The 25,142-nt window shown below is 40.0% G+C and overlaps 1 protein-coding gene across 1 annotated transcript; it reads left to right on the plus strand.

Moving 5' to 3' along the window:
* The first annotated feature begins 4,374 nt into the window (after positions 1-4,374).
* On the plus strand, positions 4,375-25,067 carry LOC114911280 (uncharacterized). Its single transcript, XM_029254861.1, has 40 exons — positions 4,375-4,441; positions 5,739-5,828; positions 6,991-7,091; positions 7,937-7,988; positions 8,204-8,356; positions 8,611-8,778; positions 9,125-9,169; positions 9,592-9,744; positions 10,060-10,227; positions 10,574-10,618; positions 11,041-11,193; positions 11,508-11,675; positions 12,022-12,066; positions 12,489-12,641; positions 12,955-13,122; positions 13,469-13,513; positions 13,936-14,088; positions 14,395-14,562; positions 14,909-14,953; positions 15,376-15,528; positions 15,839-16,006; positions 16,353-16,397; positions 16,820-16,972; positions 17,287-17,454; positions 17,801-17,845; positions 18,267-18,419; positions 18,734-18,901; positions 19,247-19,291; positions 19,714-19,866; positions 20,159-20,326; positions 20,673-20,717; positions 21,140-21,292; positions 21,607-21,774; positions 22,121-22,165; positions 22,589-22,741; positions 23,048-23,215; positions 23,562-23,606; positions 24,029-24,181; positions 24,501-24,668; positions 25,015-25,067. Exons 3-40 carry the CDS (start codon positions 6,993-6,995, stop codon positions 25,065-25,067), a joined length of 4,551 nt encoding a protein of 1,516 aa, XP_029110694.1. The 5' UTR covers positions 4,375-4,441; positions 5,739-5,828; positions 6,991-6,992.
* The last annotated feature ends 75 nt before the right edge of the window (positions 25,068-25,142 follow it).

The raw sequence follows: 25,142 nt of genomic DNA on the forward strand, positions 1-25,142 counted from the left end.
CAGTTTTGCCATTCTGTCCTACTGGACTGTGTCGGTTTCATACATGTATGTCTGTAAAGGGTAAACTGTGACAGAAGAACTTGATCCGTGTCATCTATACATTTGCTTTGAACTTGCGTTCTGTGTATTAGTATCGACCTGGTTTCCTAAAGAAAAATTCTCCGAGTCCTCTGACTCATGAGGTTTCGACAACAGCCAATGAAATTCACCAAGAAAGCCTAGAGAAAACATATAAAAGAAACACTTTCTTGAGATAAACAGTTTAACTACATTGGTATCGATATGTTTTTTTGTGACAACAGGTAACAAAACTAATTTGAAAAAAAAAAGGGAATTAATTTCCAAAAATAGTGAGGATAGGGATTTTTTTGGTAAGCAAGTGTTTCACTGAAATATATACAGTACGTTCCTACATAGGTCATACCATGTTAAACTACCAGTTGCGCATGTAAAGCGTTTGTTTTATAGTCTGCTGACACTTTTCCAAAGCAAAGTAAAATCCCGATTTCAGTGTTTCCACTTTTTAAAGAGTGAAGCAAAACAGTGGTTTCCAGGGCAAATTCTCAAATGGTACTGCAGACACACTTGACCCCATGTCCCCATTTGCAGTTAGGGTGAGATGTTTTTGTAAATCCCAGCATTTTACTGTTTATCCATCTATACAGTGAGACAGTAACACTGAAGCAGCCTGGGTCAAATGTTACAGCGGCCCAGGGGTACAAGAAGCAGTTCCTATGTTGGGATCTGCACTGGTTACCTTGAACACTAAACAACTTGCCTTGGCCAGGTACAGTCATGGTTGTAGCAGACAGCTAACAGCCTGAAGGCCACAATAATGCTGCTGGAACAGGATGTTCTGTTGCCATTATATTCCACAAACCCTTTGTCCTTCTGAATGTGGTGTTTACACACACTTAGTTAATGGGCCTGAATTTGTGAAAGGTGTGTTAAGCAACTGGAAAAAATATTATCATCGTAGCAAAAATCCATGCCAATAATAATAATAATAATAATAATAATAATGTGTTAAAAACAAAAGAAAAAGGAAAACAGACATGCTTGAACCCTTGGCTCCATTTGCACTTAAGGTAAAATTTAATTCCAGCATTTTATTAATATTAATAAAACTAATTAATTTCATAATCAAAATGGTCAGAGTTTATAAGATGGTATCAATAATAACATATATAACATAAAAAAATAACTACATAACTGAATGGCATAGTAAAATTTTATTGTTAGGCTTATGTTTTGGCTGAAAGTTGGATACCTTTTCAACTGGCAGCTTATGCAGAGGGATCCATCCCTGGCCCGTGGTCACCAGTTCACACACAAGTGAAAGCAAAAGTTGGAGGAAACCAAACCGACCTGATCTGAGCATTTGTTCTAGACGTCAGAGAACCCAGAGGAATTGAACCAACCCACACACACACACCTTCAGAACCACTTGTCCCATATGGGGTTGCGGGGAACCGGAGCCTAACCCGGCAACACAGGGCGTAAGGCCGGAGGGGGAGGGGACACACCCAGGACAGGACGCCAGTCCGTCGCAAGGCACCCCAAGCGGGACTCGAACCCCAGACCCACAGGAGAGCAGGACCCGGTCCAACCCACTGCGCCACCGCACCCCCCTTGAACCAACCCCATTCTGACAAATACAAGAAGACGTGTGCTTTTGTTATGCCTGCTGTTGCAAAGGTGTGAAAAAGTCCTACATGTTTGTACATTTTGCAGCTCAGTGAAAAAGTATTTGGCCCCTTTCCAGTTTTCTGTATCTGTGCAGGTTTTTGACATTGGATTTTATCTTTTGTCAGTTCTAGCAATACATGAGTTGTGGTGAAGGAAGAGAAAAATGCCACCAGAATTGTTTTTAAGTTATTTCCTTGCTGTGGAGGACAAAGAATTTTCTCGCTCAGGCTCTATTCATGCACTAATAATGCTGAAAAAAGTGTGATCAAATCTAATGTCAAAAAAGGGGAAAATATTTTTTCACCGCACTGTAAATGTGAATGTGTCGGACAGGTTATGGACTTATTACCTGTCAAACTAAATCATTTCAAAAGACAAACAACAGCGAATTGTAGTTTAGAAGTACACGCCCAGAAAGTCAGCATGAAACTAACTGCCTGAAAGTCAACAGTTAGTCTAGACTGCTATGTACTGTATTTGTGTAATAAATAATAAATTATTATGGGAGCGGAAGTGCAGCGGGTTTGGCCGGGTCCTGCTCTCTGGTGAGTCTGGGGTTCGAGTCCCACCTGGGGTGCTTTGCGGCGGACTGGTGTCCCATCCAGGGTGTGTCCCCTCCCCCTCCAGCCTTGCGCCCTGTGCTGCCGGGTTAGCCTCCGGCTTGCTGCGATCCCGCTTGGGACAAGTGGTTTCAGTCAATGTGTGTGTGTGTGTGTGTGTGTGTGTGTGTGTGTGTGTGTGTGTGTGTAAAAAATTATTAAAAATGAAGTTGTGTAGGTACAAGTGTACTCAGATGTGTTAATCTGGTGTTCTTAGTCAAGTAGCTTATAAAGACATTTCTATGAAACTTTATATGGGCTATGAAAAAATGAATATTGTTAAGATAAAATGAGTTTGAGCCAGAGCAACAGCATGTCAGCAGGAGGAGTTTTGCTTTGGTTCTGATTTATGCCGTGAAAATGTATCTCATGGTGAATCAAAAGGCATCAAATGAAGTCAACAATAAAAGGAAGGAGTCCAGCTTTCTACAGACAATTTGAAGCTTAACCTGCAGCCACCATGCAGGATACACAAATCACGGACTGGCCGTTTTCTTTCCTTGATATTAGATGTATTTGTTTGGTTTTTGCATTTATTTAGAACGAATGTTTTCCGGAAGCAAACTCAGAAAAGGGTACAGTCCAAAATTTGTCCCACTCTTTTTCAGTTCTGTTCTGTCCAGGGAAATACATATGTGTGCATCTCAGGACCTACTGTATCATGTAATGAGCTTCATTGCAATTTTCTTAAGGTGATGCCCCTGCAGCAAAACCACGTTTCCAACCATCTTCCGCAAACCATCTAACCGGAGCTAACAAGAAAACTGAAAGCATTTAGTAAGTTTGAGCCCATTTTGATTCATTTCAAAATTATCACCATTAAGTGAAAAGGCTGACAGCTCAAAAGTTATTCCTGAAAAAGTGCGAGCTTATTGTTTGCGCCTTGGGACAGAAGTGTAGGAGAACAAAAATTAGTATTTTGTTTCTCATGGACGTTTTTCTAGGCTGACTTAGCTCATTTGTATTACTACAAGGTAATGCTTTCTTTACATTAATATAATTTCAGTCTTGATAATTTAGTTACCAAAATTTAGATAGAGCTTTACTGATTTTTTTTTAATTGTGAACTTGTACTCATGTTTGTGGCAGTTGTCCAGGTGAGCACCATTCTTTTAAAGACTAATTGAATTTATGAAATTACCAAGACTTTATTGAAACAAATAAGTAAACTAAGGAAAGTGTAGCTTCAGTTTTAATGGATAAAGGTGTACATAAAATACTTAATGTGCCACATCTCACATTTTCCTCGTCTGACAAATTGTTGATAAAATCAGTATTCAAAAAGGCATTTCTTTCCAGGAATGGAAACAAAGTTCAGCCAAAATGAAAAATGGTGGTCGTAATGAAAGGAAAAATCACTTGTCACAGGAATAGCACAGTAATGATACTGAGCCCTCCTTTTCACTGTGAATAAAAAGAAAGTTTGCCAGAAGTAGCTTGCTGATTTCTCACAATGACCTATCTTTTATAACAAGCTAATTCATTTAAAATTAAAACTATAGTATTAGTTTAAAGTCAAAGCTTTCCTTTCACAAAAGTGATGATGGAGATTACACAGTGAACTCTAATTTTCAGTAACTGCTTGGGAAACAAAAGTTGCAGACTTCTCCCCCAAGAGACACAAAATCTATGCCATCATTTCTCCTTAATGTTACAAAAATTCCCGTCATCAGTTATACCTGTAGACTTGATTCTGTGACACTGATTCTATTCATTCACCAGGGTAATTGTGGAAAATAATCAATGTGTAATTCATTATTATCTGCAAAGGGTATTATGTTCATTTCACTACACATAGGTATTTTAAAAAGAAAAACAATAGCGTTAAACTACTGCCATTGAGCTATTAAGCAAACATTCTTGCAAAATGAATCACAACTCAAAAGACGTTCAAGGATTATAAAAAGAATCATAATCACATTGAGTTACCGAATGCGGTAAATCAAGTGCCTTTGAATCTGGCTCAGATATGCAGGGGAAACACAAGGAAGCAGGTTGGAAAATAAACTGGTTTGGCAGGTACTTCAGGAAGGTTTTGCAAAATATTTTTTATGCTTGACTCTCACGCATACCATTCCATTTGGTAGTCAGACACTTAGCTATGTATTTTTTGATGCGATACAGATGAGGAGTGGAAGCAGAGCAGAGAGAAGGTAAGTGAGGTTTGCTTTTCTGAGGTTTCCAAGTGATTTATGAATCCCATTGAGCAATGAATGTTCGGGATCAGCGGCCATCGAGTCAGTTATTGTCCTTGACTTGCTGCCATGTCATGTTCTTATTATTATCGAGGTAAGAAACAAAAGACTGTCTTCCCAAAGCCCTTCAGGCTTTCTTGTTTTCCAGGTTGTAGAAACAGTTCTGCAGTTTAATACCTGTCTGGTGGTTTAATTAATGAAATGTGACTGTTGTTATTGTTCTGCTTATTACTGGTACAAATTACGTGTCAGAGACCCCCAAGGAACTCACGCAGTGACATTTCCATACAAAATTTTTATATTAAGGTTTGCGTGAATATAAACAGCACGTATCTTCATGTGTAGGTTAAAATTCAGAAGCTTTTTGTTTACGGTTGCTGATATTATGGGGAAAATGATAGGATAGTATTTTCTGTCCACTGCCTTAGACTAATTACAGCTGGTAGCAGAGTGGTTAGAGCTGTTCCCTTTAGACCACAAGGTTCAAATCCCATCTGTAGTACCTTTGAGAAAGATCCTTACCTTAAATTGTTCCAGTAAAATTTTTCAGCTGTATAAATGTGTAAATAACTAAGTAATTAAACATTTTAAATTGCTTTGAAAAAAGTGCCAGCTAAATGAATAAATGTAATTAACTGGACACAGTGAAAATATACAAATTCTCCAGCTCTTGGAGGGCTACTGTACCCATTTCTGTTTTACTGAATCGAAACTCCAAATAAAAAAAAAAAACAATAACTATAAAACTAACAATGTAATATGGTTATGTGGCATCCTTTTCCACTCAGCGGCAGTTATTTTTACAATGTCCTTCTGAAGGTATTAATTTGCACTTTTTTGTCACTGAAACCCAGTGGACCCTCATCCTGTGTGCAGATCTAACAAATTACAGATTACAGTATTTACAGTCAGCTACTAAAATGATGCATGAGAAAACTGTGTATAATATATAACACAAGTACCACATATGTAAGTAGAAGACAGCTGGTAGTGTAGTGGTTAGAGCTGCTGCCTTTGGCCCCAAGGGTTGCAGATTTGAACTATACCACCAGCTATAGTACTTTCAAGCAAGGCACTTACATCAAAGTTTCTCCAGTAAAGTTACCAAGCTGTATAAATAGATAAAAAAATTATAAGATGCTTTGGAGACGTGTCAGCTAAATGAGTAAATGCAAGTATAGATAGAGCAAAAGTATACTCCATTAAAATCTCTCAAAATATACATTTTATATTTTCCACCTTCCCTGTGATCTAGACCATAATATACAGAAGAGATCATCCAGTTCAGTTTATATCACGGCTCCCTACGACACCATTCAGACCATCTTGGATTGATGTCTGTCAGGTAGGACTCGATCTACTGTTACTCCCCCTGTAAAGTAGCTTTCTTTACATACATGTCACCATAGCGATAGGCATCGGAAACCCTTCTGTTTCTTTCAATGGAAAACAGAAACAGCCACCTTGCATCAAACTGAAGAATCCATTGCTTGAAAAGAATTTGAAATAATCAGTTACGATTCAAATTTATTTCATTATTTGGCTGATGACTTTAACTAAGGTATTTAGCGTACTATGAAAACGACTGCAAAAACAATCAAATGACAAAAATCGAGGATTAAGAGAAGATCGAGTAGTTTTCAGTATTAAACAGAAAAAAATTGCAAATGTAAAACTGGATCTAGAGACAACACAACTGGCATGACAGAAAAATTACAAGTAAAAGGACAATGACGTTGAGAGAATGAGATAATATGACAAAACTTCTAATACACAGGATTTTACACAACAAGAACCACAGTAACATGGTCACTGCCTTTGGCATGTGCGCCCAGGGGGATGTGGTGGCACAGTGGGCTTGGCCAGGTCCTGCTCTAAAGCAGGTCTGGGGATCGAGTCCTGCTTGGGGTGCCTTGCAATGGACCGGCATCCTGTCCTGGGTGTGTCCCCTCCCCCTCCAGCATTGTGCCCTGGGTTGCTGGGTTAGGCTCCGGTTCGCCTCGGGACAAGCAGTTTCAGCCAGTGTGTGTGTGATCATGGAATAATTCTGACCATGCTATCTCTTTACTGGAGATGAACCCATGCATGGAGACCCTGTGATGAGCAGCAAAACTAATGGGAGCTACTGCAAAGCGTGTATGGCTCTGACTGGAAGGAGGTGCTGTGTAGTGACTGAGAGCACAGCAAGGACTGCTGCCTTTTCCAAAGGAATTGGGGTTAAAAATTAAATCTGCAACATCTCCATGGAGAGAACAAGTTATATGTTAATGTCATCTTAGCTATGAGACTTATTCCTTTTAATACTGTTTTACAGTAGCCACTTCTGGAACTGAATTGTAATAAATAGAATATAATGTCAAAATGTGGTTTAAGAGCATATTATATAGTCTTGAATAATGTAATTAAAAAAAAAACACGGTGTTATGTGTATGTTACTTGTCATCATATGTAGCACGTTTTCAGTAAAAAGACGGCATATTTTCCATGTTTGTGTATTTTTAATGCAGGGATGGCACTAACACCGCTGCTACTCATTGCCACATTGATGGTAATATGCAGTGCTCTAGAAATAGAGGAATTATTTGATATCCAGGATTACACTTTTCAAGTAAGTGATCTTTATTTTTTATTGAGTGTTATTTAAATGCAGACTGCCTCCACAGTGTGAATTTTTGAAATTTAAAAGAAGACAAAGGAATATGTAAAAATTAATTTCAAAAGACAAAAAATATGTGGAAACATCTAGCCACAGGAATGACAGAAAGATATACTTCCTTCTGCTTCTGATCTCTTCATGCAACCATTTCAGTTTAATTGGGTCTCAAATGGTTTCAGTCTTCCAAGTAAGGACTAATAAGTACTGCAATATTTTTAAAAGCATACCTTAAAAGTTACAACAAAAGTATAATGAAAAACTGCAGAGAGCCCTTCTGATGGCTGAATCACAGTGATGCCAAGAAACACTTGTATTATGATACTTATTTTTGCTTATTTTCTGCTAAAGTCTTTTAAAAGCAGTTGTCATTACCTTTTTTTACCTTGTAAAACAGAAAAAACTGATTTGTGCATATTAAAAACAATTCCCATTGCAGTCTATTACCCATAAAAATCACCATTTAGTAATGTTTATTTCCTTATTATTATTCAAAAACTCCTGATTAAAAATGTATTTCATAAAGTGAATATGAATACATATTATCAAGACAAAATTCAATTCTTATTTTCCCAAATACAAAAAAATTATTTTTCTGCCAGTTATCTACCTAGTCAATTGATCATTCTCATGATTCATTAATTTGGAACCACAGACCTCTTGTTCCTTTCTTCAGAAATGCATATTGAGAAATGTAAGATGATTGAAATTCCACTTGTAAATCAGCTGGTTTTCAAAGAATTGCTAACTTAATCACAACAGTTTTTCAAACAGAAAAAAATTTAAATGTTTTGTTTCAGCCAAACAACATTGGTGGTTTTCCACTGAAGCACATCAGGCAAAAAAGAGATGGTGAGTAAATGCCTCTAAGACAGTGCTCATGAAAACAATAATGTTACTTTTATGTGTTTAGCTGAAACTTCTCTGGGAATCAAACCAGAGTCCTCTAAATACAAGTCAGCAGCTAGAACCACTACTCTACCTACCCACCATATCCACTCACTGGAATATTCAAAGATATAGCATGTTGTACTGTCACTGGCTTCTTTATTATCTACTTTTCTCAGCATCACCTGATTCATGGGTCTACATCATTGATGTGGAGGTCAATGTGTCAGACCAAACAGTCATACAAGACATCAAATCAGAACTCAATTCATTAAGTTTCCCCGTACAACTTGAAAATGAAATTAACGTCACGCAGATCAACATTACAACAGGTAAGGGCAATATCGTGACAAATGATCCGCAGTGGACTTATGATGTAATTCACTAAACAGTGCAAAATAAGGAAATCAGTTATACATCACAAAATGTGTGGGGAAAACAAGAAAGAAAAACCTGACATATTTTAAATGAATATCTGAAAAAAAAAAACATTCTAAAAACAGAAAAAATTAAAACTCTAATTAAAAAACTAAAGAAAAATTAGAAAAAAGAGGAACCATAGTGAAACTTTTCAATGTCTCCTCAGTGTGCTCTCCAAACGGAACTGGATACCAGTGCAAATGCGAGGACCAGCTAGCATGGTCGTACAACACCTGTCTTACATACACATCCTGCGGTAATGACTACAACAATTACTCGTGCGGATGCATCAATGGCTTGCCACCTGACGGAGAGTCCTGCGGGTACATACAGCGTATGTATGCCTTTCCTTACAACTTCACAAGGCAATGTAAATTTTCATTACCAAGCTTTAATCTGCATATTAGCCGCAGGCCTACATGACAGGTAGTTATTGTCTTGTCCACTTTTTTTTGACGCTACGTTTAGCAAACCTTGAAGTGCTGAAAATGAATGTTGCCAGTTGGCAAGGGAAAATTCCAGTACCCGCAGTTTTACCATGTCTAGGAAGGGTAGCTTTTTCTGTCAAAAAATTGTCCTGAATGTGCCCGGTTTTTATTGTTCCGTATTGATGTACTCTATTGGTTTCCAGAAAAAAAGAGTTCCAATTTCACAGTGTTCTCCTTTGCTCTCAATTGTAGCTCCCACCCCGCCTCCTCAACCCCCTTCCCCTACACCGACGCCAAGTAAGTAGAGCTCTTTCCTTAGCAATTTGGGATTTTTCAGTCGTATTTTACATTACGTCTGGGTTTTCATAAGCCAAACATAACCAGTTTAACAGTGCTGGCAAATGCATAATTTCCAAAAGTTAATCCATAGATATGCATGTAATATCACTCGTCTGAAAATTATCGCTGGCCGATATTCGTCCAGCTCTCCAAGCTGCCGTTAGTGAACCCAGTGTCACTGTACCCTTCTGTAAAAAACACGTATGTGTTACAAAGCCAACAGAAATATACTTTCTTGTGTGCTTTTTTGCACGGTGAAGACTGCTTTTGTCTGTTAAGAAACCTTGTCACAAAAAAATCTACGGCTCACGATTGTTGATGATACTTGTAATCTCAATGCCCTGTTTGTTCATTCTCGTCCTTAATGTTTGCTGATCCAGCTCTCAATCAAACCTTCGATTACATTATCGACATTGAGGTGAACGTCTCCGATATCAGTGTGGTGAATCAGCTGAGGAGCCTTTTGAATCGCGTACAGTTCCCCTATGTGATAAGCAATACGATTGAAATCGACTCTGCGAACTTAACAACTGGTAAGGAGAACAAGGATCTTTTTCTCCTCTGACCACTGCAATACGGTCTTTATTCATGTTTTTTTTAACTTATTTATTTATTTATTTATTTATTTATTTATTTTTGTACAATTACCTTATGTGGTCAGGTTTGCAACAAGAAAAAGTGCCTCCTTTGCCTTTCCTTTGGGGGATTCTGTAATCACACAACAGTGACATGAAATTTTCGGTGGCGGTTCTTTCAAGGTAACTTGGGATATACAGGTTCTTCCATGCTAACACAGATGTACAGTAACGCAGCTAGAATTCGTGATCCAATTCTCTACGTCCCCTCAGTGTGCTCTCCAAACGGAACTGGATACCAGTGCAAATGCGAGGACCAGCTAGCATGGTCGTACAACACCTGTCTTACATACACATCCTGCGGTAATGACTACAACAATTACTCGTGCGGATGCATCAATGGCTTGCCACCTGACGGAGAGTCCTGCGGGTACATACAGCGTATGTATGCCTTTCCTTACAACTTCACAAGGCAATGTAAATTTTCATTACCAAGCTTTAATCTGCATATTAGCCGCAGGCCTACATGACAGGTAGTTATTGTCTTGTCCACTTTTTTTTGACGCTACGTTTAGCAAACCTTGAAGTGCTGAAAATGAATGTTGCCAGTTGGCAAGGGAAAATTCCAGTACCCGCAGTTTTACCATGTCTAGGAAGGGTAGCTTTTTCTGTCAAAAAATTGTCCTGAATGTGCCCGGTTTTTATTGTTCCGTATTGATGTACTCTATTGGTTTCCAGAAAAAAAGAGTTCCAATTTCACAGTGTTCTCCTTTGCTCTCAATTGTAGCTCCCACCCCGCCTCCTCAACCCCCTTCCCCTACACCGACGCCAAGTAAGTAGAGCTCTTTCCTTAGCAATTTGGGATTTTTCAGTCGTATTTTACATTACGTCTGGGTTTTCATAAGCCAAACATAACCAGTTTAACAGTGCTGGCAAATGCATAATTTCCAAAAGTTAATCCATAGATATGCATGTAATATCACTCGTCTGAAAATTATCGCTGGCCGATATTCGTCCAGCTCTCCAAGCTGCCGTTAGTGAACCCAGTGTCACTGTACCCTTCTGTAAAAAACACGTATGTGTTACAAAGCCAACAGAAATATACTTTCTTGTGTGCTTTTTTGCACGGTGAAGACTGCTTTTGTCTGTTAAGAAACCTTGTCACAAAAAAATCTACGGCTCACGATTGTTGATGATACTTGTAATCTCAATGCCCTGTTTGTTCATTCTCGTCCTTAATGTTTGCTGATCCAGCTCTCAATCAAACCTTCGATTACATTATCGACATTGAGGTGAACGTCTCCGATATCAGTGTGGTGAATCAGCTGAGGAGCCTTTTGAATCGCGTACAGTTCCCCTATGTGATAAGCAATACGATTGAAATCGACTCTGCGAACTTAACAACTGGTAAGGAGAACAAGGATCTTTTTCTCCTCTGACCACTGCAATACGGTCTTTATTCATGTTTTTTTTAACTTATTTATTTATTTATTTATTTATTTATTTATTTTTGTACAATTACCTTATGTGGTCAGGTTTGCAACAAGAAAAAGTGCCTCCTTTGCCTTTCCTTTGGGGGATTCTGTAATCACACAACAGTGACATGAAATTTAGGTGGCGGTTCTTTCAAGGTAACTTGGGATATACAGGTTCTTCCATGCTAACACAGATGTACAGTAACGCAGCTGGAATTCGTGATCCAATTCTCTACGTCCCCTCAGTGTGCTCTCCAAACGGAACTGGATACCAGTGCAAATGCGAGGACCAGCTAGCATGGTCGTACAACACCTGTCTTACATACACATCCTGCGGTAATGACTACAACAATTACTCGTGCGGATGCATCAATGGCTTGCCACCTGACGGAGAGTCCTGCGGGTACATACAGCGTATGTATGCCTTTCCTTACAACTTCACAAGGCAATGTAAATTTTCATTACCAAGCTTTAATCTGCATATTAGCCGCAGGCCTACATGACAGGTAGTTATTGTCTTGTCCACTTTTTTTTGACGCTACGTTTAGCAAACCTTGAAGTGCTGAAAATGAATGTTGCCAGTTGGCAAGGGAAAATTCCAGTACCCGCAGTTTTACCATGTCTAGGAAGGGTAGCTTTTTCTGTCAAAAAATTGTCCTGAATGTGCCCGGTTTTTATTGTTCCGTATTGATGTGCTCTATTGGTTTCCAGAAAAAAAGAGTTCCAATTTCACAGTGTTCTCCTTTGCTCTCAATTGTAGCTCCCACCCCGCCTCCTCAACCCCCTTCCCCTACACCGACGCCAAGTAAGTAGAGCTCTTTCCTTAGCAATTTGGGATTTTTCAGTCGTATTTTACATTACGTCTGGGTTTTCATAAGCCAAACATAACCAGTTTAACAGTGCTGGCAAATGCATAATTTCCAAAAGTTAATCCATAGATATGCATGTAATATCACTCGTCTGAAAATTATCGCTGGCCGATATTCGTCCAGCTCTCCAAGCTGCCGTTAGTGAACCCAGTGTCACTGTACCCTTCTGTAAAAAACACGTATGTGTTACAAAGCCAACAGAAATATACTTTCTTGTGTGCTTTTTTGCACGGTGAAGACTGCTTTTGTCTGTTAAGAAACCTTGTCACAAAAAAATCTACGGCTCACGATTGTTGATGATACTTGTAATCTCAATGCCCTGTTTGTTCATTCTCGTCCTTAATGTTTGCTGATCCAGCTCTCAATCAAACCTTCGATTACATTATCGACATTGAGGTGAACGTCTCCGATATCAGTGTGGTGAATCAGCTGAGGAGCCTTTTGAATCGCGTACAGTTCCCCTATGTGATAAGCAATACGATTGAAATCGACTCTGCGAACTTAACAACTGGTAAGGAGAACAAGGATCTTTTTCTCCTCTGACCACTGCAATACGGTCTTTATTCATGTTTTTTTAACTTATTTATTTATTTATTTATTTATTTATTTATTTTTGTACAATTACCTTATGTGGTCAGGTTTGCAACAAGAAAAAGTGCCTCCTTTGCCTTTCCTTTGGGGGATTCTGTAATCACACAACAGTGACATGAAATTTAGGTGGCGGTTCTTTCAAGGTAACTTGGGATATACAGGTTCTTCCATGCTAACACAGATGTACAGTAACGCAGCTGGAATTCGTGATCCAATTCTCTACGTCCCCTCAGTGTGCTCTCCAAACGGAACTGGATACCAGTGCAAATGCGAGGACCAGCTAGCATGGTCGTACAACACCTGCCTTACATACACATCCTGCGGTAATGACTACAACAATTACTCGTGCGGATGCATCAATGGCTTGCCACCTGACGGAGAGTCCTGCGGGTACATACAGCGTATGTATGCCTTTCCTTACAACTTCACAAGGCAATGTAAATTTTCATTACCAAGCTTTAATCTGCATATTAGCCGCAGGCCTACATGACAGGTAGTTATTGTCTTGTCCACTTTTTTTTGACGCTACGTTTAGCAAACCTTGAAGTGCTGAAAATGAATGTTGCCAGTTGGCAAGGGAAAATTCCAGTACCCGCAGTTTTACCATGTCTAGGAAGGGTAGCTTTTTCTGTCAAAAAATTGTCCTGAATGTGCCCGGTTTTTATTGTTCCGTATTGATGTACTCTATTGGTTTCCAGAAAAAAAGAGTTCCAATTTCACAGTGTTCTCCTTTGCTCTCAATTGTAGCTCCCACCCCGCCTCCTCAACCCCCTTCCCCTACACCGACGCCAAGTAAGTAGAGCTCTTTCCTTAGCAATTTGGGATTTTTCAGTCGTATTTTACATTACGTCTGGGTTTTCATAAGCCAAACATAACCAGTTTAACAGTGCTGGCAAATGCATAATTTCCAAAAGTTAATCCATAGATATGCATGTAATATCACTCGTCTGAAAATTATCGCTGGCCGATATTCGTCCAGCTCTCCAAGCTGCCGTTAGTGAACCCAGTGTCACTGTACCCTTCTGTAAAAAACACGTATGTGTTACAAAGCCAACAGAAATATACTTTCTTGTGTGCTTTTTTGCACGGTGAAGACTGCTTTTGTCTGTTAAGAAACCTTGTCACAAAAAAATCTACGGCTCACGATTGTTGATGATACTTGTAATCTCAATGCCCTGTTTGTTCATTCTCGTCCTTAATGTTTGCTGATCCAGCTCTCAATCAAACCTTCGATTACATTATCGACATTGAGGTGAACGTCTCCGATATCAGTGTGGTGAATCAGCTGAGGAGCCTTTTGAATCGCGTACAGTTCCCCTATGTGATAAGCAATACGATTGAAATCGACTCTGCGAACTTAACAACTGGTAAGGAGAACAAGGATCTTTTTCTCCTCTGACCACTGCAATACGGTCTTTATTCATGTTTTTTTTAACTTATTTATTTATTTATTTATTTATTTTTGTACAATTACCTTATGTGGTCAGGTTTGCAACAAGAAAAAGTGCCTCCTTTGCCTTTCCTTTGGGGGATTCTGTAATCACACAACAGTGACATGAAATTTAGGTGGCGGTTCTTTCAAGGTAACTTGGGATATACAGGTTCTTCCATGCTAACACAGATGTACAGTAACGCAGCTGGAATTCGTGATCCAATTCTCTACGTCCCCTCAGTGTGCTCTCCAAACGGAACTGGATACCAGTGCAAATGCGAGGACCAGCTAGCATGGTCGTACAACACCTGCCTTACATACACATCCTGCGGTAATGACTACAACAATTACTCGTGCGGATGCATCAATGGCTTGCCACCTGACGGAGAGTCCTGCGGGTACATACAGCGTATGTATGCCTTTCCTTACAACTTCACAAGGCAATGTAAATTTTCATTACCAAGCTTTAATCTGCATATTAGCCGCAGGCCTACATGACAGGTAGTTATTGTCTTGTCCACTTTTTTTTGACGCTACGTTTAGCAAACCTTGAAGTGCTGAAAATGAATGTTGCCAGTTGGCAAGGGAAAATTCCAGTACCCGCAGTTTTACCATGTCTAGGAAGGGTAGCTTTTTCTGTCAAAAAATTGTCCTGAATGTGCCCGGTTTTTATTGTTCCGTATTGATGTACTCTATTGGTTTCCAGAAAAAAAGAGTTCCAATTTCACAGTGTTCTCCTTTGCTCTCAATTGTAGCTCCCACCCCGCCTCCTCAACCCCCTTCCCCTACACCGACGCCAAGTAAGTAGAGCTCTTTCCTTAGCAATTTGGGATTTTTCAGTCGTATTTTACATTACGTCTGGGTTTTCATAAGCCAAACATAACCAGTTTAACAGTGCTGGCAAATGCATAATTTCCAAAAGTTAATCCATAGATATGCATGTAATATCACTCGTCTGAAAATTATCGCTGGCCGATATTCGTCCAGCTCTCCAAGCTGCCGTTAGTGAACCCAGTGTCACTGTACCCTTCTGTAAAAAACACGTATGTGTTACAAAGCCAACAGAAATATACTTTCTTGTGTGCTTTTTTGCACGGTGAAGACTGCTTTTGTCTGTTAAGAAACCTTGTCACAAAAAAATCTACGGCTCACGATTGTTGATGATACTTGTAATCTCAATGCCCTGTTTGTTCATTCTCGTCCTTAATGTTTGCTGATCCAGCTCTCAATCAAACCTTCGATTACATTATCGACATTGAGGTGAACGTCTCCGATATCAGTGTGGTGAATCAGCTGAGGAGCCTTTTGAATCGCGTACAGTTCCCCTATGTGATAAGCAATACGATTGAAATCGACTCTGCGAACTTAACAACTGGTAAGGAGAACAAGGATCTTTTTCTCCTCTGACCACTGCAATACGGTCTTTATTCATGTTTTTTTTAACTTATTTATTTATTTATTTATTTATTTATTTTTGTACAATTACCTTATGTGGTCAGGTTTGCAACAAGAAAAAGTGCCTCCTTTGCCTTTCCTTTGGGGGATTCTGTAATCACACAACAGTGACATGAAATTTAGGTGGCGGTTCTTTCAAGGTAACTTGGGATATACAGGTTCTTCCATGCTAACACAGATGTACAGTAACGCAGCTGGAATTCGTGATCCAATTCTCTACGTCCCCTCAGTGTGCTCTCCAAACGGAACTGGATACCAGTGCAAATGCGAGGACCAGCTAGCATGGTCGTACAACACCTGCCTTACATACACATCCTGCGGTAATGACTACAACAATTACTCGTGCGGATGCATCAATGGCTTGCCACCTGACGGAGAGTCCTGCGGGTACATACAGCGTATGTATGCCTTTCCTTACAACTTCACAAGGCAATGTAAATTTTCATTACCAAGCTTTAATCTGCATATTAGCCGCAGGCCTACATGACAGGTAGTTATTGTCTTGTCCACTTTTTTTTGACGCTACGTTTAGCAAACCTTGAAGTGCTGAAAATGAATGTTGCCAGTTGGCAAGGGAAAATTCCAGTACCCGCAGTTTTACCATGTCTAGGAAGGGTAGCTTTTTCTGTCAAAAAATTGTCCTGAATGTGCCCGGTTTTTATTGTTCCGTATTGATGTACTCTATTGGTTTCCAGAAAAAAAGAGTTCCAATTTCACAGTGTTCTCCTTTGCTCTCAATTGTAGCTCCCACCCCGCCTCCTCAACCCCCTTCCCCTACACCGACGCCAAGTAAGTAGAGCTCTTTCCTTAGCAATTTGGGATTTTTCAGTCGTATTTTACATTACGTCTGGGTTTTCATAAGCCAAACATAACCAGTTTAACAGTGCTGGCAAATGCATAATTTCCAAAAGTTAATCCATAGATATGCATGTAATATCACTCGTCTGAAAATTATCGCTGGCCGATATTCGTCCAGCTCTCCAAGCTGCCGTTAGTGAACCCAGTGTCACTGTACCCTTCTGTAAAAAACACGTATGTGTTACAAAGCCAACAGAAATATACTTTCTTGTGTGCTTTTTTGCACGGTGAAGACTGCTTTTGTCTGTTAAGAAACCTTGTCACAAAAAAATCTACGGCTCACGATTGTTGATGATACTTGTAATCTCAATGCCCTGTTTGTTCATTCTCGTCCTTAATGTTTGCTGATCCAGCTCTCAATCAAACCTTCGATTACATTATCGACATTGAGGTGAACGTCTCCGATATCAGTGTGGTGAATCAGCTGAGGAGCCTTTTGAATCGCGTACAGTTCCCCTATGTGATAAGCAATACGATTGAAATCGACTCTGCGAACTTAACAACTGGTAAGGAGAACAAGGATCTTTTTCTCCTCTGACCACTGCAATACGGTCTTTATTCATGTTTTTTTTAACTTATTTATTTATTTATTTATTTATTTATTTATTTTTGTACAATTACCTTATGTGGTCAGGTTTGCAACAAGAAAAAGTGCCTCCTTTGCCTTTCCTTTGGGGGATTCTGTAATCACACAACAGTGACATGAAATTTAGGTGGCGGTTCTTTCAAGGTAACTTGGGATATACAGGTTCTTCCATGCTAACACAGATGTACAGTAACGCAGCTGGAATTCGTGATCCAATTCTCTACGTCCCCTCAGTGTGCTCTCCAAACGGAACTGGATACCAGTGCAAATGCGAGGACCAGCTAGCATGGTCGTACAACACCTGCCTTACATACACATCCTGCGGTAATGACTACAACAATTACTCGTGCGGATGCATCAATGGCTTGCCACCTGACGGAGAGTCCTGCGGGTACATACAGCGTATGTATGCCTTTCCTTACAACTTCACAAGGCAATGTAAATTTTCATTACCAAGCTTTAATCTGCATATTAGCCGCAGGCCTACATGACAGGTAGTTATTGTCTTGTCCACTTTTTTTTGACGCTACGTTTAGCAAACCTTGAAGTGCTGAAAATGAATGTTGCCAGTTGGCAAGGGAAAATTCCAGTACCCGCAGTTTTACCATGTCTAGGAAGGGTAGCTTTTTCTGTCAAAAAATTGTCCTGAATGTGCCCGGTTTTTATTGTTCCGTATTGATGTACTCTATTGGTTTCCAGAAAAAAAGAGTTCCAATTTCACAGTGTTCTCCTTTGCTCTCAATTGTAGCTCCCACCCCGCCTCCTCAACCCCCTTCCCCTACACCGACGCCAAGTAAGTAGAGCTCTTTCCTTAGCAATTTGGGATTTTTCAGTCGTATTTTACATTACGTCTGGGTTTTCATAAGCCAAACATAACCAGTTTAACAGTGCTGGCAAATGCATAATTTCCAAAAGTTAATCCATAGATATGCATGTAATATCACTCGTCTGAAAATTATCGCTGGCCGATATTCGTCCAGCTCTCCAAGCTGCCGTTAGTGAACCCAGTGTCACTGTACCCTTCTGTAAAAAACACGTATGTGTTACAAAGCCAACAGAAATATACTTTCTTGTGTGCTTTTTTGCACGGTGAAGACTGCTTTTGTCTGTTAAGAAACCTTGTCACAAAAAATCTACGGCTCACGATTGTTGATGATACTTGTAATCTCAATGCCCTGTTTGTTCATTCTCGTCCTTAATGTTTGCTGATCCAGCTCTCAATCAAACCTTCGATTACATTATCGACATTGAGGTGAACGTCTCCGATATCAGTGTGGTGAATCAGCTGAGGAGCCTTTTGAATCGCGTACAGTTCCCCTATGTGATAAGCAATACGATTGAAATCGACTCTGCGAACTTAACAACTGGTAAGGAGAACAAGGATCTTTTTCTCCTCTGACCACTGCAATACGGTCTTTATTCATGTTTTTTTTAACTTATTTATTTATTTATTTATTTATTTATTTATTTTTGTACAATTACCTTATGTGGTCAGGTTTGCAACAAGAAAAAGTGCCTCCTTTGCCTTTCCTTTGGGGGATTCTGTAATCACACAACAGTGACATGAAATTTAGGTGGCGGTTCTTTCAAGGTAACTTGGGATATACAGGTTCTTCCATGCTAACACAGATGTACAGTAACGCAGCTGGAATTCGTGATCCAATTCTCTACGTCCCCTCAGTGTGCTCTCCAAACGGAACTGGATACCAGTGCAAATGCGAGGACCAGCTAGCATGGTCGTACAACACCTGCCTTACATACACATCCTGCGGTAATGACTACAACAATTACTCGTGCGGATGCATCAATGGCTTGCCACCTGACGGAGAGTCCTGCGGGTACATACAGCGTATGTATGCCTTTCCTTACAACTTCACAAGGCAATGTAAATTTTCATTACCAAGCTTTAATCTGCATATTAGCCGCAGGCCTACATGACAGGTAGTTATTGTCTTGTCCACTTTTTTTGACGCTACGTTTAGCAAACCTTGAAGTGCTGAAAATGAATGTTGCCAGTTGGCAAGGGAAAATTCCAGTACCCGCAGTTTTACCATGTCTAGGAAGGGTAGCTTTTTCTGTCAAAAAATTGTCCTGAATGTGCCCGGTTTTTATTGTTCCGTATTGATGTACTCTATTGGTTTCCAGAAAAAAAGAGTTCCAATTTCACAGTGTTCTCCTTTGCTCTCAATTGTAGCTCCCACCCCGCCTCCTCAACCCCCTTCCCCTACACCGACGCCAAGTAAGTAGAGCTCTTTCCTTAGCAATTTGGGATTTTTCAGTCGTATTTTACATTACGTCTGGGTTTTCATAAGCCAAACATAACCAGTTTAACAGTGCTGGCAAATGCATAATTTCCAAAAGTTAATCCATAGATATGCATGTAATATCACTCGTCTGAAAATTATCGCTGGCCGATATTCGTCCAGCAGTCAAAGCTGCTGTTAGTGAAAGTCTCATCTGAACCCTATGTCATTGTATCCTTTTTGTAAAAACATATACGTGTTAGAAAGCCAGTAGAACTGTAATTTGTTTTGTTTTTTGCAGGGTGAGAACTTCTTTTGTTTCTTAAAAGAATCTTGTCACAAACAAGCCCATGTTGTTTATATTTACAGTTTCGGTGCGGCATTTGTTCATTGTGGTCTTTAATGTTTGTTGACCCAGCTCTCAGTCAGACCTTCAATTACTTTATCGCCATTGAGGTGAACGTCTCCGATATCAGTGTGTTGAATCAGCTGAGGAGCCTTTTGAATTACGTACAGTTCCCCTATATGATAAGCAATACGATTGAAATCGACTCTGCGAACTTAACAACTGGTAAGGAGAACAAGGATCTTTTTCTCCTCTGACCACTGCAATACGGTCCTTATTCATGTTTTTTATTTATTTATTTATTTTTGTACAATTACCTTATGTGGTCAGGTTTGCAACAAGAAAAAGTGCCTCCTTTGCCTTTCCTTTGGGGGATTCTGTAATCACACAACAGTGACATGAAATTTTCGGTGGCGGTTCTTTCAAGGTAACTTGGGATATACAGGTTCTTCCATGCTAACACAGATGTACAGTAACGCAGCTAGAATTCGTGATCCAATTCTCTACGTCCCCTCAGTGTGCTCTCCAAACGGAACTGGATACCAGTGCAAATGCGAGGACCAGCTAGCATGGTCGTACAACACCTGTCTTACATACACATCCTGCGGTAATGACTACAACAATTACTCGTGCGGATGCATCAATGGCTTGCCACCTGACGGAGAGTCCTGCGGGTACATACAGCGTATGTATGCCTTTCCTTACAACTTCACAAGGCAATGTAAATTTTCATTACCAAGCTTTAATCTGCATATTAGCCGCAGGCCTACATGACAGGTAGTTATTGTCTTGTCCACTTTTTTTTGACGCTACGTTTAGCAAACCTTGAAGTGCTGAAAATGAATGTTGCCAGTTGGCAAGGGAAAATTCCAGTACCCGCAGTTTTACCATGTCTAGGAAGGGTAGCTTTTTCTGTCAAAAAATTGTCCTGAATGTGCCCGGTTTTTATTGTTCCGTATTGATGTACTCTATTGGTTTCCAGAAAAAAAGAGTTCCAATTTCACAGTGTTCTCCTTTGCTCTCAATTGTAGCTCCCACCCCGCCTCCTCAACCCCCTTCCCCTACACCGACGCCAAGTAAGTAGAGCTCTTTCCTTAGCAATTTGGGATTTTTCAGTCGTATTTTACATTACGTCTGGGTTTTCATAAGCCAAACATAACCAGTTTAACAGTGCTGGCAAATGCATAATTTCCAAAAGTTAATCCATAGATATGCATGTAATATCACTCGTCTGAAAATTATCGCTGGCCGATATTCGTCCAGCTCTCCAAGCTGCCGTTAGTGAACCCAGTGTCACTGTACCCTTCTGTAAAAAACACGTATGTGTTACAAAGCCAACAGAAATATACTTTCTTGTGTGCTTTTTTGCACGGTGAAGACTGCTTTTGTCTGTTAAGAAACCTTGTCACAAAAAAATCTACGGCTCACGATTGTTGATGATACTTGTAATCTCAATGCCCTGTTTGTTCATTCTCGTCCTTAATGTTTGCTGATCCAGCTCTCAATCAAACCTTCGATTACATTATCGACATTGAGGTGAACGTCTCCGATATCAGTGTGGTGAATCAGCTGAGGAGCCTTTTGAATCGCGTACAGTTCCCCTATGTGATAAGCAATACGATTGAAATCGACTCTGCGAACTTAACAACTGGTAAGGAGAACAAGGATCTTTTTCTCCTCTGACCACTGCAATACGGTCTTTATTCATGTTTTTTTTAACTTATTTATTTATTTATTTATTTATTTATTTATTTTTGTACAATTACCTTATGTGGTCAGGTTTGCAACAAGAAAAAGTGCCTCCTTTGCCTTTCCTTTGGGGGATTCTGTAATCACACAACAGTGACATGAAATTTAGGTGGCGGTTCTTTCAAGGTAACTTGGGATATACAGGTTCTTCCATGCTAACACAGATGTACAGTAACGCAGCTGGAATTCGTGATCCAATTCTCTACGTCCCCTCAGTGTGCTCTCCAAACGGAACTGGATACCAGTGCAAATGCGAGGACCAGCTAGCATGGTCGTACAACACCTGCCTTACATACACATCCTGCGGTAATGACTACAACAATTACTCGTGCGGATGCATCAATGGCTTGCCACCTGACGGAGAGTCCTGCGGGTACATACAGCGTATGTATGCCTTTCCTTACAACTTCACAAGGCAATGTAAATTTTCATTACCAAGCTTTAATCTGCATATTAGCCGCAGGCCTACATGACAGGTAGTTATTGTCTTGTCCACTTTTTTTTGACGCTACGTTTAGCAAACCTTGAAGTGCTGAAAATGAATGTTGCCAGTTGGCAAGGGAAAATTCCAGTACCCGCAGTTTTACCATGTCTAGGAAGGGTAGCTTTTTCTGTCAAAAAATTGTCCTGAATGTGCCCGGTTTTTATTGTTCCGTATTGATGTACTCTATTGGTTTCCAGAAAAAAAGAGTTCCAATTTCACAGTGTTCTCCTTTGCTCTCAATTGTAGCTCCCACCCCGCCTCCTCAACCCCCTTCCCCTACACCGACGCCAAGTAAGTAGAGCTCTTTCCTTAGCAATTTGGGATTTTTCAGTCGTATTTTACATTACGTCTGGGTTTTCATAAGCCAAACATAACCAGTTTAACAGTGCTGGCAAATGCATAATTTCCAAAAGTTAATCCATAAATATGCATGTAATATCACTCGTCTGAAAATTATCGCTGGCCGATATTCGTCCAGCAGTCAAAGCTGCTGTTAGTGAAAGTCTCATCTGAACCCTATGTCATTGTACCCTTTTTGTAAAAACATATACGTGTTAGAAAGCCAGTAGAACTGTAATTTGTTTTGTTTTTTTGCAGGGTGAGAACTTCTTTTGTTTCTTAAAAGAATCTTGCCACAAACAAGCCCATGTTGTTTATATTTACAGTTTCGGTGCGGCATTTGTTCATTGTGGTCTTTAATGTTTGTTGACCCAGCTCTCAGTCAGACCTTCAATTACTTTATCGCCATTGAGGTGAACGTCTCCGATATCAGTGTGTTGAATCAGCTGAGGAGCCTTTTGAATTACGTACAGTTCCCCTATATGATAAGCAATACGATTGAAATCGACTCTGCGAACTTAACAACTGGTAAGGAGAACAAGGATCTTTTTCTCCTCTGACCACTGCAATACGGTCTTTATTCATGTTTTTTTTAACTTATTTATTTATTTATTTATTTATTTTTGTACAATTACCTTATGTGGTCAGGTTTGCAACAAGAAAAAGTGCCTCCTTTGCCTTTCCTTTGGGGGATTCTGTAATCACACAACAGTGACATGAAATTTAGGTGGCGGTTCTTTCAAGGTAACTTGGGATATACAGGTTCTTCCATGCTAACACAGATGTACAGTAACGCAGCTAGAATTCGTGATCCAATTCTCTACGTCCCCTCAGTGTGCTCTCCAAACGGAACTGGATACCAGTGCAAATGCGAGGACCAGCTAGCATGGTCGTACAACACCTGTCTTACATACACATCCTGCGGTAATGACTACAACAATTACTCGTGCGGATGCATCAATGGCTTGCCACCTGACGGAGAGTCCTGCGGGTACATACAGCGTATGTATGCCTTTCCTTACAACTTCACAAGGCAATGTAAATTTTCATTACCAAGCTTTAATCTGTATATTAGCCGCAGGCCTACATGACAGGTAGTTATTGTCTTGTCCACTTTTTTTTGACGCTACGTTTAGCAAACCTTGAAGTGCTGAAAATGAATGTTGCCAGTTGGCAAGGGAAAATTCCAGTACCCGCAGTTTTACCATGTCTAGGAAGGGTAGCTTTTTCTGTCAAAAAATTGTCCTGAATGTGCCCGGTTTTTATTGTTCCGTATTGATGTACTCTATTGGTTTCCAGAAAAAAAGAGTTCCAATTTCACAGTGTTCTCCTTTGCTCTCAATTGTAGCTCCCACCCCGCCTCCTCAACCCCCTTCCCCTACACCGACGCCAAGTAAGTAGAGCTCTTTCCTTAGCAATTTGGGATTTTTCAGTCGTATTTTACATTACGTCTGGGTTTTCATAAGCCAAACATAACCAGTTTAACAGTGCTGGCAAATGCATAATTTCCAAAAGTTAATCCATAGATATGCATGTAATATCACTCGTCTGAAAATTATCGCTGGCCGATATTCGTCCAGCAGTCAAAGCTGCTGTTAGTGAAAGTCTCATCTGAACCCTATGTCATTGTACCCTTTTTGTAAAAACATATACGTGTTAGAAAGCCAGTAGAACTGTAATTTGTTTTGTTTTTTGCAGGGTGAGAACTTCTTTTGTTTCTTAAAAGAATCTTGTCACAAACAAGCCCATGTTGTTTATATTTACAGTTTCGGTGCGGCATTTGTTCATTGTGGTCTTTAATGTTTGTTGACCCAGCTCTCAGTCAGACCTTCAATTACTTTATCGCCATTGAGGTGAACGTCTCCGATATCAGTGTGTTGAATCAGCTGAGGAGCCTTTTGAATTACGTACAGTTCCCCTATATGATAAGCAATACGATTGAAATCGACTCTGCGAACTTAACAACTGGTAAGGAGAACAAGGATCTTTTTCTCCTCTGACCACTGCAATACGGTCCTTATTCATGTTTTTTTTAACTTATTTATTTATTTATTTATTTATTTATTTATTTATTTTTGTACAATTACCTTATGTGGTCAGGTTTGCAACAAGAAAAAGTGCCTCCTTTGCCTTTCCTTTGGGGGATTCTGTAATCACACAACAGTGACATGAAATTTTCGGTGGCGGTTCTTTCAAGGTAACTTGGGATATACAGGTTCTTCCATGCTAACACAGATGTACAGTAACGCAGCTAGAATTCGTGATCCAATTCTCTACGTCCCCTCAGTGTGCTCTCCAAACGGAACTGGATACCAGTGCAAATGCGAGGACCAGCTAGCATGGTCGTACAACACCTGTCTTACATACACATCCTGCGGTAATGACTACAACAATTACTCGTGCGGATGCATCAATGGCTTGCCACCTGACGGAGAGTCCTGCGGGTACATACAGCGTATGTATGCCTTTCCTTACAACTTCACAAGGCAATGTAAATTTTCATTACCAAGCTTTAATCTGCATATTAGCCGCAGGCCTACATGACAGGTAGTTATTGTCTTGTCCACTTTTTTTTGACGCTACGTTTAGCAAACCTTGAAGTGCTGAAAATGAATGTTGCCAGTTGGCAAGGGAAAATTCCAGTACCCGCAGTTTTACCATGTCTAGGAAGGGTAGCTTTTTCTGTCAAAAAATTGTCCTGAATGTGCCCGGTTTTTATTGTTCCGTATTGATGTACTCTATTGGTTTCCAGAAAAAAAGAGTTCCAATTTCACAGTGTTCTCCTTTGCTCTCAATTGTAGCTCCCACCCCGCCTCCTCAACCCCCTTCCCCTACACCGACGCCCAGTAAGTAGAGCTCTTTCCTTAGCAATTTGGGATTTTTCAGTCGTATTTTACATTACGTCTGGGTTTTCATAAGCCAAACATAA

This window comes from Scleropages formosus, chromosome 1, assembly GCF_900964775.1.
Source record: "Scleropages formosus chromosome 1, fSclFor1.1, whole genome shotgun sequence".
In the NCBI taxonomy this organism is placed as follows: Eukaryota; Metazoa; Chordata; class Actinopteri; order Osteoglossiformes; family Osteoglossidae; genus Scleropages; species Scleropages formosus.

Coding starts and splice junctions, on each gene's coding strand:
- LOC114911280 (XM_029254861.1), top strand. CDS start 6,993: ATGGCACTAACACCGCTGCTACTCATTGCCACATTGATGGTAATATGC. Junction 19,292..19,713: donor TTCCCCTACACCGACGCCAA/GTAAGTAGAGCT, acceptor TTGTTGACCCAG/CTCTCAGTCAGACCTTCAAT. Junction 19,867..20,158: donor CTCTGCGAACTTAACAACTG/GTAAGGAGAACA, acceptor ACGTCCCCTCAG/TGTGCTCTCCAAACGGAACT.